Source organism: Patiria miniata, unplaced genomic scaffold, assembly GCF_015706575.1.
Source record: "Patiria miniata isolate m_02_andy unplaced genomic scaffold, ASM1570657v1 HiC_scaffold_4, whole genome shotgun sequence".
Taxonomy (NCBI): Eukaryota; Metazoa; Echinodermata; class Asteroidea; order Valvatida; family Asterinidae; genus Patiria; species Patiria miniata.
Window position 1 is genome coordinate 3,197,176 of NW_024037071.1, and position 12,142 is coordinate 3,209,317.

The 12,142-nt window shown below is 43.5% G+C and overlaps 2 protein-coding genes across 2 annotated transcripts; both read left to right on the plus strand.

The window, feature by feature from the left end:
- The first annotated feature begins 275 nt into the window (after positions 1-275).
- Positions 276-3,723, plus strand: LOC119740025 (V-type proton ATPase subunit e 1-like). Its single transcript, XM_038215217.1, has 4 exons — positions 276-476; positions 1,323-1,370; positions 2,037-2,127; positions 2,346-3,723. The coding sequence occupies exons 1-4, from the start codon at positions 376-378 to the stop codon at positions 2,364-2,366; spliced, it is 261 nt and encodes an 86-aa protein (XP_038071145.1). The 5' UTR covers positions 276-375; the 3' UTR covers positions 2,367-3,723.
- A 1,587-nt stretch (positions 3,724-5,310) lies between these two features.
- On the plus strand, positions 5,311-11,241 carry LOC119739611. The gene is made up of 2 exons (XM_038214591.1): positions 5,311-6,468; positions 7,720-11,241. Exons 1-2 carry the CDS (start codon positions 5,381-5,383, stop codon positions 9,575-9,577), a joined length of 2,946 nt encoding a protein of 981 aa, XP_038070519.1. The 5' UTR covers positions 5,311-5,380; the 3' UTR covers positions 9,578-11,241.
- Positions 11,242-12,142: the final 901 nt, after the last annotated feature.

Below are 12,142 nucleotides of genomic sequence, written 5' to 3' on the forward strand. Positions count from 1 at the left end.
TCAATTTTCAATAACTATAGGACTAAAACCAGTCATGTAAGTTGTTTTTAGAGTATGTAACTTTGTTCTGGCACTGAGCTCAGACATCTTTGATTAAATGTGAGCTGGAACGCTCATTTATCAAAAGGTTGTCATGACGTAAAAGTGCAATAATTATAATATAAACCAATCAAGCGGCTGTTCTATTTTTAGGTTTGTAGACTTATGTGTCACCCAGACGTTATCAACAGAAATTGGATAATATCCGAAACAGGGGGACCAGACTACTAATCACATGACACAATTGCTATATGCATAGATCATTACTGCACTGAGCTGTAGAGTGATTTTATTTTTTTAACGAAAGCATCGGTGAGAATACGACGTGATTTAAGTATGGCAAGTGCTTGGATAACGCTCCTTATTGTGACAGTAATATGGGCATTTATAGGCATTGTTCTTCCATTTGTTGTTCCACGGAAAAGAGCAGATAGAGGGTGAGTTTCCAGTAGCGAAAAATCAATGCAGTGTTGAACTGTCCTACACTGTGTTGATTATTTGGATTACGTATGTAGTTTGGGATAAGGCGTGTATTTCCGACATCAGTGGTGTGTACTGTACCTGTGTCACTCAGTGGCGTAAATCTGTGCCAGCGAGTGGTGGTGGGGGGCGGGGGGGGGGGGAAGAGGGGGAGGTGGGGGATGACCAATATCCAAAAATTGCCCTTCCATGGAAATTCGAAAAACCAGGGCTGGGGGGGGGGGGGGGGGGGCTGGACACCACATTACACTAGGGGGCGCTCTTCATGAATTGGGCATGTTGGATGTATCTAATTAGATGTATACTCAAGCTTACATCAAATAGGCGCATTTTAAAAGCTTTTGTGCTTTGTTTCTCTACTTTTCAGTGTTATTCAATACATTCTGGTCATTGGGATGTTGAAACATACCTCGAAATCCACATTTTTTTCTCATGACGAAAAAGTGGGGGATGATTCAATAGCCCATCCCCCCCTGGTCAAAAAGTGGGAGGGGGGTAAAAAAAAACAATCATCCCCCCCCCCCCCCCCCCCCCCCCCCGGGATTTACGCCCCTGTGTGTTATGTTGACATGTTGTGTTGAGCATCCTGATGCCACTTTGTTTTCATCATCATTATATCAATGAAGGTCAGTCGGAAAGAATGTTGCAACCTGTACGCCACTTCAGCGGTTATGACCAAAGTTATGGAGAGTCAAGAAACTTTTCTAAGAAGGCCCCTAGCTAGGCCCGATTTCCTAACAAACTTTCAAATGTTTCTCAATACCCATATTAATGTCTTGCCATCATTTTTTTACCCATTGCAGAATCATCCAGTTGATGTTGGCGCTCACTGCATTCTGCTGTTATTTGTTGTAAGTACAAGTGAAATTGGTACTCACATTTCACAGCCACAGTCGAAATCCCTGCTGAATCCACCCAAGATCCCGTTCAAAATTATTAATTGCATTCCATCTGATAGATACACACAGTGCACAAGAGAGTTCTTTCTGTTGGGACGTGTCTAGAGTCTGAACATGCTGAACAAAGGGGTTGGTTGTTCTATCAGAATATCATATATGTCATCAAAGGGTCACATGAATAAGACTTTAACCCTAACCCCCTTGAGTGATTTACTAGGAACCTTCCTCACTCTTGCAAAATCAAACATCATAACGGTAAACTCTACACCCAAAATTGTTGGACTCTGATTATGGTGGTATGCCTTAACCAATATAAAGCATAATCAGTTTACTAGTGCAGTACTCACTCCAACAGATTTCAACATGCAGTTGGATTTTGAAGGGTCGAGGTTGGTTAGGGTTAATAATATTCTCTTGAAGATGAGCTGAGCACAATGTTCAAAACATAAAAATCAACTTTTCATTCTGAAACTTTCACACAACCCTCAAAGAGATACAAAGGGCATCGGCAAAATCCCTACACACTTTCAGGATAAGATGAAACAAATTCCTTCCGAAAAAAAATAGGAAAAAAGTGGATAAAAACCTCATTTGTGTTTTTTTTTCTCGATTCGACAGTTGGCTGTGCACATTCCTGATGCAACTCAACCCTCTCTTTGGACCACAGTTGAAGTCAGAAGTCATCAAAGCACTGTACTGGGAATGGGACGTAAGTCCAAAGTTTGTTTTGAATTGCACCGACACAGCTTCCCATGATTTTAGGCCCTACAATGCTTTTTTAAAGTAAGGGGAAAGTGATATTGCAAAATATCAACCATCAGGGGGAGGAGCTTAGTGGATTGGTCTATTCTATGTTAGAGTTTTAAAGCCTTTGCTTTCCAACTTGTGAAGAAAATAAATAACTGATTTTCTTGTTTGTGTCCCTAGAATGGAGAGATCCCTGAATGAGTATCACACCCTAAGGACACCCTTGCTACATAGATCCACCCATCGTCAACAGCAGACCACCTCAATATACACCCAGAGTCTTAAAACGAGAGAGTTGAGACAAGCCAGCCCTTATAAGCTTTGACATTTCTCATCTGAACATTACGCAGATCGCCATGTTTTGCCCAATGTGTGGGACCTGTCTTGTCACAACTGTCTCCATGTACAGCCATGATTGCACAGTGAGAGTTAAGCACCGTTGTTTTTGGATTACATTGTTTTTATTGTTCACCCTGTATGTTGCAACTAATTACACGGCCTCCATTTTGTCAAAATGACTTGCGTGTGCCTGGGTTGACGCAAGAAAATATGCGGCAAAGGGTTTGCTCTGCTGGGGGTGCTATTCTTTCCTGGAACTTCAGTGTGAAGAAAACAAATTCCTCTTTGTATAACCCTGTTTTGAAATTGTTAAATACAGAAAGAAACATCATTTCATTTTGATAAATTTTCAGCAGAAATCTTGCAGATTATTTTGACCAAGAATTCTACATTGTATTTATCAATAGTATTTGTATTACTTTTCGAAATGCATTATTAGCAATGAATTATATGTTTAAAATTGTTTTTCCAAAAACTAACAATAGAAATGGGGTAATTATTGTTGATGGGGACTTGTGCAACTCCAAATATTTATCAGTAAACAAATGGGGAAAAAAAACTCTTGGTGAAAAGGAGTTGTGTAGCTGTTAAGTTTTTAGAAGTCGATTTTTCTGTGAGAGCAAATTCCATTAGTTTGTATGTAATAGTTGTGGAATGGTTGTGTGATGCCGAGGGAATATAATACAAAATACAACTGAAGGCTAGTTTTATTATCAAGTCTAGAATTTTTTTGAGACCATAATTGGAATTCTGGACTAGAACAATTGTCTTCTCATCAAGTTCGGAGAACAATCACTGGTGTCTCATTTGGGAAAGATTTCCATATACGAAGTTCACTCAACACCCTGTGTACAAACCCTATGAGATTGGACTGAAACATTCTAAGTGTTTTCTAAGAAAATGCTTGTATTTTCTCACTGCTCAAATTGACTTTGATGACATGAAATTGCTATCTGAGGGCTTGTTAGTCAATACAGAGGAAAATTAGTGAACTTCGTATATGGAAATCTTTCCCCAATTTGTATTTTCTGAATCGAAATTGTGAGTAGATTAAGTTGGTTCAGGTGTTAGTTTTTAGATGTATGGAAACTGGAAATCAGTAGCGTGTAAAAGTCATGATAACCGGTATTGTTCATTGAAGATGATGGAAGATATTTTACCATGGAGGTTGCGAGTTGTACTGCAATTTTGTATATTATTAAAACACATTTCACACTTGGCAAAATTACACAAGGCATGGTATAATTGTACTATCCATTGAAAGAAATTTCATCTTATAACTTACAATACTAGATAATTCAAAAGTAATTATGACAGTTTTATGCAATGATTTTCAGAGTACGTACATCCAATAGATCACTGCAGAATAAAATGTAACAGTTTTAAATTGATTAATTTAGGTCCTATATGTTTCCGTAAACCCGTGTATGATAATGTTGATATTGTGCTTTACATGTATAATAAATAAATTGAAAAAATGAAACGATGTTTCCTTTGTAAAGTGCATTTTTGAGTCTAACATTGCCATGTTCTTTTAAGTCGCGACTTTATATCATTTATGGGATATGAGGTCAATATAAAACGGGGAAAGGAATATAATATTACAGAAAAAAATATTTTGTTGGACTGTTTTCTCCACAGCAAATACACTTTTGTGGTCCGACAATTATAGTAATAAGTAATGCTCCACACACAAAGAGAAAAAGTTTCAATTCAAAGTGCTCCTGAACAATAAATTACAAACTAACAAAACAAGGCCCGAAATGACAACAATCTCAGCCCATGTGGGTTATTCAGCGCACGACTCGGGAGTACTTTCGATGATCAATTGTGAAACCAAGCACAGAGTAGCATCGATCATAAATAAAGGTTTAGTACAGCACTCGCTCATCCAATGACTTCCTCTCGTATGAGTCATGCGCACTTGTCCTAAATTGTAGGACAGCGTCAGCTAGTTGTGATACACACCATTTCCTGCTGAATCAGGATAAACCGTGTCGTTGTATTTTATGGCTACACAGGGTGAGTAAAAAAAAAGGAACTCTAAATGGCAGGACTCTAAATGGCAGGATCTGCAGCACTATCATGAATATGAAAGCCCAATTAAAAAAACCTCTTAGTACAAGATGCATGCAAATGACTCGTGTACTTTTCAAGTTACGGATTTTAAACACATCCACCATTTTAAAGTTCTGTCCACGGATCACAAAAAAGGTAAGTGTTCTTTTAGCAAAACGAAAACAAATCTTATAGGGATGTGACTGTGTGAATTGTTTTCGTTTTGCTGAAAGAACATCAATCAAGTAGAATTTTCATGTTTTATCAGTTTCTTTAAAAAAAAAAAAGATCCTTTACATCTTCTTCTTTTTTTTGGAGGGGGCGGTTATTATACACCACACATCTGCAAGCTAAATTCCAAACACCGTAAAATCAGCTCTAGAGAGAAGTGTATTTGGTCAAGGAATTTCAGTCATCGCACAGGTATATTTAAAAGCGGTTGTCCTTCCATCAAACTAACCGATTCCTTCACGTAGCTAAGTAGCTAGCTGTACATCACGCGGCTTCCGGGAAATTCTGCAGTAAAATTGTATAGCGCCCTCATTGGTTGAAAACCTGCAATGCCTTTCTTCGAGCTTCGGCGCTGATTGGTCAGAAGTTAACGTGTAGCGCCTGTTCTGACTTTTTCAACTTTTGTGACGTAATAAACACCATACGCACATGATGTAACAACGCGCGTATCGCGAAGCATCATTGCGCGCGTAGACAGCTGTGTTTATAATCGCAACCAAGTCAGTCACATCATCACCTGAGGATTCCGACAGTGCTGATAAAACAACTGTCGATCTATCTCGCTTTGTGGCCAAGTCGTGGAGCCGATGGCGACTCTCCAGAAACTGTTGTGGAGCGGAGAATACTCTGACTTCTGTGACGAGGTGGTACTGGTCGAGAGTCGCTTCGTTCTAGAGAGAAAGCACGGGGAGTGTCTTTGCATGGTGCACGCTGGCCTGACAGAGACCGTGTTTCTGATAGCTGAGGAGATTGTGGACACCAACGCCAGACATCTAAGAACCGTGGTGGTTGCTACTGATGCACCCTCCAACTTGGAGTACCTCCATCTGGCACATCTATTCCCCTTGCAGAATACAAGACTATCAAACAGGAAACATCAGGAACATCGCGGCGAGCACGTCTTGAGGCTGCGCCTGTCAACAGGGAAGACCTGGTTCCTAGAGCTAGCTGAGGGCAGGCACCGTGAGGACCGATGGAGAGAGTGGCTGTCCTGGATCCATGATCTAGACGAGAGGCGCCACGAGAAAAGACAACACCCGTTATCAATCGAGGCAACAAGGGCACCTCGCGCCAATGGTAACTTGGACGAGTCAACGGTCGACAGCCAAGACAGCGCAGCGGCCCTGGCGGTGGCGCAGCAACGGAAACGCCGTGAGTCCCGCGCCTATCACTGGGTCGGACACTTCGGAGGGGCTCTGTCTCGGGATCACGACGGCCAGATAGCGGCTGATGACCACGACACAGCGAACATAGGCCTCCCTGACCACCTGCTCGAACATTCCACCCATGAAGACCTTTCTCGTAGCACCGTGAAACACGGCCAGAGCCAAAAGTCTGCAGCGGTCATCATGAATCCAACCGCTTCACTTGTCTGGCAGCCCGCGGGGAATCAGCACTCCCTCGTTATGCGGAAAGCCAGCTACAGCAGCTCAGACACGTACTCCAGCCTGGAAGACATCAAGAGTGTGGGCAGCTTGGTAGGAGAAACCAACTTCGACTGGATGCACCCTGTCTCTGACGAAATTAACCGGAAGCTCATCCTGTGCGTGGAGGACCTCTTTCAAAAGTTTAACATGGAGGCGCATGGACATGGACACGTCGGCAGGTGGCGCCCTCTGGCTTCATTGACGGCAGTCGACCAGTTGAGAGAAGCAGACATCACCACACCTCACGGGTAAGACGTAGGCCTAGACGGCAATCACCATGTACAAATAATTATAAACAATGTAGTATCGGATCTGACTGCGATTTGTTGTTCCTCTTTTTGACAACCTGATGTCTCATACATCGTACTCACCACTTGACCATGCAAGATTTGTATTAACTGATGCCAAATTTCGTCAGACGACACAGTGAAGATTCCCGTTGGAACACCAAAACGAAAGTTCATTGAATGAACCAACAACACAAAATATTTAAAACTTCATGAAACATTGAAGGAACCGGCTTTGGTCAAAACCGGCAATCGTGTGTGTGTTTTTATAGCCTAATGTTTCTTGAGGTTATACTCTAAAATGTAAGCTGGAAGAAATCCAGTAGCGTATCCAGGTTTAGGGTTCGTGGAAAGGGGGAGGGGGAAGCTGGACACTGCATGTCTTACTCTCGGGGCGCTGTTCAGTACGGACGGTCTTGGACACTATCGGACAATATGTGGCGCTCTTCGTTGCAGCACATTTGGACACGATTTTGCTGGGGGGGGGGGGGGGGGGGGGGAGAGAGAATTGCCAAAAAAAAAAAAGGCCCTCAAGGGAGCAAGTTGCCCTCCCCCTCCGATACGCCACTGAACTGAAGAAATCTTTGTAAATTTGGATAAAAGGGACTTCTTTGCAATAGGATGCGTGGGCGTTAATATGGAACGAAAAATCCCGCACCCATTATAACATAGCTGTCTGGGTTGTTGGACAGTCTCGTTGGCGCCTTACACATAGCATGAACATCCCCGTCACTAATCCTCCATTTACAGTTAAAAGCCTGTAATTATTTTTTTTTGGCTGGGGGGGGGGAGATTTTACTAAAAGTCAAGGCCCTTTTTGGGTCGTTACAAACTCCCGATTCATCAAATGGTTGACAGCTGGAAAGGTTAAGAACGGCGAAAAGTCAACATGCGCACGAAAACCTTTAGGAGAAAGATTTTTTTACAAGTGCTTGCTAAAAATAAACAAAACAAAAAAAATACTTTTTTGTCATTAACAGTGACAAATGACATGTAAATAACGTACAGAATAGTTTGTTAAATCAGAGAAGTAAGTTGTAGCAATGAAATGCGGCCCCTGCGGATAAAAAAAAATATTCGTACACAAAACATCGGCATAGGGCCACATTGAGCTACGCCGCTCATTAATACATTATGTTGTTAAAGTATACCGGCAATTAAAGAGTAGTTGAAGTTGCTATAATGTTGTATTTAATGACGTTCATTCCACAGGGAAAGGCGCGGTTTGCCACCGATACCGACGAAGGAGACCTTGCATCATCGCTGTTCACTGCCAGACGTGTTAGAAGGCGAGGCCAGCTTCCTGGACGATATGCAACCGGCAGCCGACGCCGCGCATCGGGCCTCTCTGGTCTACCAGGACCTGGTGAACGACGACGAGACCAAGACGCCCCACGTGATCGGTGGTCACGTCATGCTCTTGTCAACCGAGCAGACGAGATTGCAGGAAGAGATAGCGAGATGTCGCGAGATGTCGGCAGACGTGGAGTTCTCGGATGGAGGTGGTAAAATGCCCACGGTTACTTACGGAAAGGGGAGAGCAGGAATTTCTGGTCGGGCCGGCAAGAAAGTGCCGGGAGAGAAAACTCCACCAAGGCACAGGAGAAAGAAACACGAGAAATCTTTGAAAGGGAAACTGCAGCCCGAAAAGCACGACAGTCGAAACAAACCTCGCAGGAAACAGCATGCCGAGGGTAAATTAAAGTCTGAACACGCGGAGCATTTTTCGACAAGAATTCTTCACAGTATATGGAAACGCAAACAGGCAAAGCTAGACCATGATAAACCACAGCAAAGAGTCGGGGTCCACGAAATTGATACAGAGGTCCTGGCCAGAGAACTAACCCTTCTGGACTCCTTGCTGTTTATACGCGTGCGAGAAGCCGAGTTGGTGGACTGCCTGTGGCTCAAGGAGGACAGACACACCCGAGCTCCCCACACCACCAGGCTCATCGAGTTCTTTGAGCGAGTAGTTGGACTGGTCTCCACCGAGACCGTTCGGCCGTCGACCGTCAAGGAGCGGGCAGCGACCGTGGCTAGATTCGTGCTGGTGGCCGAGCGGTGCCGGCAGCTGCAGAACTTCCACAGCCTAAAGGCCGTCCTGAGCGGGCTGAAGGTGCTGCCGGTCTACCGACTGAGGAAGACCTGGCAGGCGTTCGAGGAGGACTTCCCAGACGAGTATGGTCTCTGGAGCGAGTTGGTGTTCCTGACGGCTGATGACGGGAGGAGCGACCTGTACAAGATGGCAGTTAGGAAGTCTCTATTGTCACCACCTTGCCTGCCGTTCATGGGTACGTTCCTGCTGAGCGTGGTGGATCTGTATTCAGCTGTTGACAGGGCCGGTATGCAGCCCTCACACAGAGCGCACATGTCATCTTCATCCTCATCAACTCATTGCTTCTCCTCCACGGATGAGGGGGAATCTACGATGCATGTGATCCACTTCGACACAGATGACACCGTCAATTCTGCCATCCAAACTACTGAATCTCGTACTCAACCGAAGCCCACGCATCCTGCAGGTTTCTTCGGGACTTTCGCCTTGGCCTTGCACACTTTCCGCCACAAACATGTTAGGCCATCCCACACCACCGCGGAGATACATCCAGAGTCATCCGACTCCGGAGACATGGAGACGAATCGTGCAGCGAGGGGGATGACGTCCACGCGTAAAACGCACATCCGGAGACTGATCATCGACTACGCGAGGCGGTGCGCCAAGGAGCGAGGGATGGCTTGGCGGGCCGGAGTGGAAACCGTCACCGTCCAAGACCTGCTAGGTGCAGCCTTCCTCGCCGGGGTTGGGAGTCCTATCAACTGGGGAAGCCTCTTCGCCAAAGTACAGCCAACTGGGATGCCAACCGTTTCCAAGAAAGAGGAAGAGGAGAAGGAAGCCAAGAAGAACGCCGAGTACCAGTTATTCGAGACCCTGTTCACACATCAGATGGCCGCTGTGCAGTACAGACACAAGAGCAACAGAGCAGTGAGAAACTACCTCCTGCACGCCGAGTATAACACGGACCAACAGAATTTCAAGTTGTCTATGAGTCGTGAGTCACCTAGCGACTGAACCCCCTCAGTAACTCGTCAATAACATCTTTAGGACGGATACCAAATAATCCGTCTGGAACCTTCACATAATGCCCTGTTAAACAAACTTAACAAAAGCAAAGACTTAAGACATAAACGCCTTCCATTTTTCAAAACTTTGACCCACGAAAAAGGAGTGCGGCAATACTGGACATGGAATCTGAACAATGACTGGGTGTGGTCTCAGCTACTCGGTTCCCATAAAACTCACGTAGATTCGGGGTAACTGTGGGACGTGGTTCAGTGGAGAAAGGGGAGGGAAGGCCGCGTGACGCGAGACAAATGAGACAGAAGTTCGCCTTACGTAGTTATCAACTATAGGAGATGGCATGCCCCTTTTTGCTGAAAGTGTTTCATAATATTGGTTTATAGAGGATGGACCACAAAGGAGTAAATTGAACAGCGCCACCAGCGCCTGGTTCTCACATAGGAGCTGGTAATAATGCCTGTATAACATCGAACACTTCAAGCAGGCCACACTGTTTTGATTTATATCTCATCAATGATTGTAAATTCGTTGGAAGATGAACGTTTCTTATAATAGGACAGGTGTATTTTTTTATTTGCCAGATAGTTTACATGCATGGACCTATAGCTTTGCCAGAATTTCCCTATAATGATCAATTTATGGTGTATAGATTTAAATTTAAGAAACGTATAAACATCTGTTGTAAGTGTGAGTCACAGCTTTAAAAAATCCACATGCTTTTACGATTCAGTGGAAATTGTTTGACTTACAAAACCCTATGCATTGTATCGGACTTAGGAGCTGACTAAACAGCTTCTGCCCAGACAAGCCACTCTTCTATGCAACGTATCCTTTCGCTTCGGGGCTTAGACTATTACCTATGTAAACCGAAGGCGGGAGCTGTACGATACTACAGTCGCCCACCAGCTTGCCCGTTATTGTCCGGGGGAGCTCTGCTCGAAAATACCGCTTCGTATCCAACAAAAACTCTGACATTGTGAGTTGTAATCCCCTGCTGGTATTGTGACCATTATACACAACTACATACATGCGTCCCGTTTCCTGCATTCTTTACGGTGTATCTTGTATCTTGAAGGTTTCTCTTTTGCCCGACGACGGGGCGGGGAGAATAGTATAACCCGCGAGTCCCCGGGGAGTGCCCGCTTTGAAATCACCCCCATGTTGCGGCAGGAAAATCTCCTCTAATCCGTGTATATTCACGAAGCTCAATTGACCGTCAAGGGAACAAGCCAAAGAAACGCTGTATCCTCAATCGTTCTAGCATACTTTCAGTTGACATCTTTACAAGAAGTTTTTTCTTTCTTTTCTGTCGAGTGAATAGAAGCCTCCCATTGGGGCCTGAAATGAATGAACCATCCGAGTGGCATGTTGGTGATTCTTGTTTTGTAACGCTTTTCTTATGTGAAGAAATAACAGACAGAATTTGCCATTAGCCCAATCCTAATACCATTACTGGAAATTTCTCAACACGACCAGCAAGTATCTGCCGAAACATTGACTTTACATTATGCATAGTTACTCAGAACATATATGTTTAAAGTGCACTGTGCATTGAAAGATGCTCATATCAATCTATGATATTTGTAATTCTGTTTGTAAAAGTATCAGATGTGTAAGTAAAACGAGGAAAACAAAATTGGTGTTTCTGAATTCTATATTTCCGTTTCTTTACGGTTTATTAGCCTACAAAGTACAGACTGAAGCTTTTACGATGTATAGAAACAGAAGGATTGACCTGCTGGAGTCCTCCCTTGTTATTTGACCTTAACAAAATCCAACAGTTGATGTCAATAGGGAATAAAAATCTGTTTTTATATCCCACTTAATTCCGAGAGGGGGCCGAGTCTTTGTTGAAAAAAAGTGTAAATTTGATCCCCTCTTTTCACCACTAACTCCCTTAGCTCAGCACTAAGGATGACGATAAAAAGGAAAAACTTATATTCCTCCCTTTCCAGTGCCAAGTAATCCCCCTATAGAAGATCAAAATAAATATAAATTTTATGTGTTTTCATTGTTGAAGTTTTCACAAAGCGTAATACTGTCATATGATACAGAGAGTGGTATTCGAAAAATGCGAGATGTGTCAAAAGGAAAATTGCTAGTAAGGTCTGGCGGTTTCAAGTCACTGGTTTTGGCACCTATCGTGCTATTAAAACAGTGATATAACATGATATATTGAGGACATATTCAGTAACCTGGGCATTCTTGTTTTCCCGCCTGTTCGTTGGTCTCTTTGTTCATCGATGAAATTGGGGAGATAGCGTTTCGTTTAGGAGAGCAGGAAATTGAATGTACAGATAGAGTTTAGGGAAGAGAGAAAATGCATGGAAACCGTGACAAAGAGGGGGGGGGATGGGACAAACGAAAACAACATAGAAGAGGATAAATGACAACAAAGGCTTGCCGAAAACAAAACAGTCATTAGCACTTTGTGTAAAATACAAAACTCGTAATTTTGCGGGACAATATCTTGAAACGGTTTCTGTTTAAGCAGAATTAAATAAAACAAAAAAAAGGACCAAAGTCTCCATATGAGAAGGGGGAAAATGAGACCTT

Coding starts and splice junctions, on each gene's coding strand:
- LOC119740025 (XM_038215217.1), top strand. CDS start 376: ATGGCAAGTGCTTGGATAACGCTCCTTATTGTGACAGTAATATGGGCA. Junction 1,371..2,036: donor GCATTCTGCTGTTATTTGTT/GTAAGTACAAGT, acceptor TCGATTCGACAG/TTGGCTGTGCACATTCCTGA. Junction 2,128..2,345: donor CACTGTACTGGGAATGGGAC/GTAAGTCCAAAG, acceptor TTGTGTCCCTAG/AATGGAGAGATCCCTGAATG.
- LOC119739611 (XM_038214591.1), top strand. CDS start 5,381: ATGGCGACTCTCCAGAAACTGTTGTGGAGCGGAGAATACTCTGACTTC. Junction 6,469..7,719: donor GACATCACCACACCTCACGG/GTAAGACGTAGG, acceptor TTCATTCCACAG/GGAAAGGCGCGGTTTGCCAC.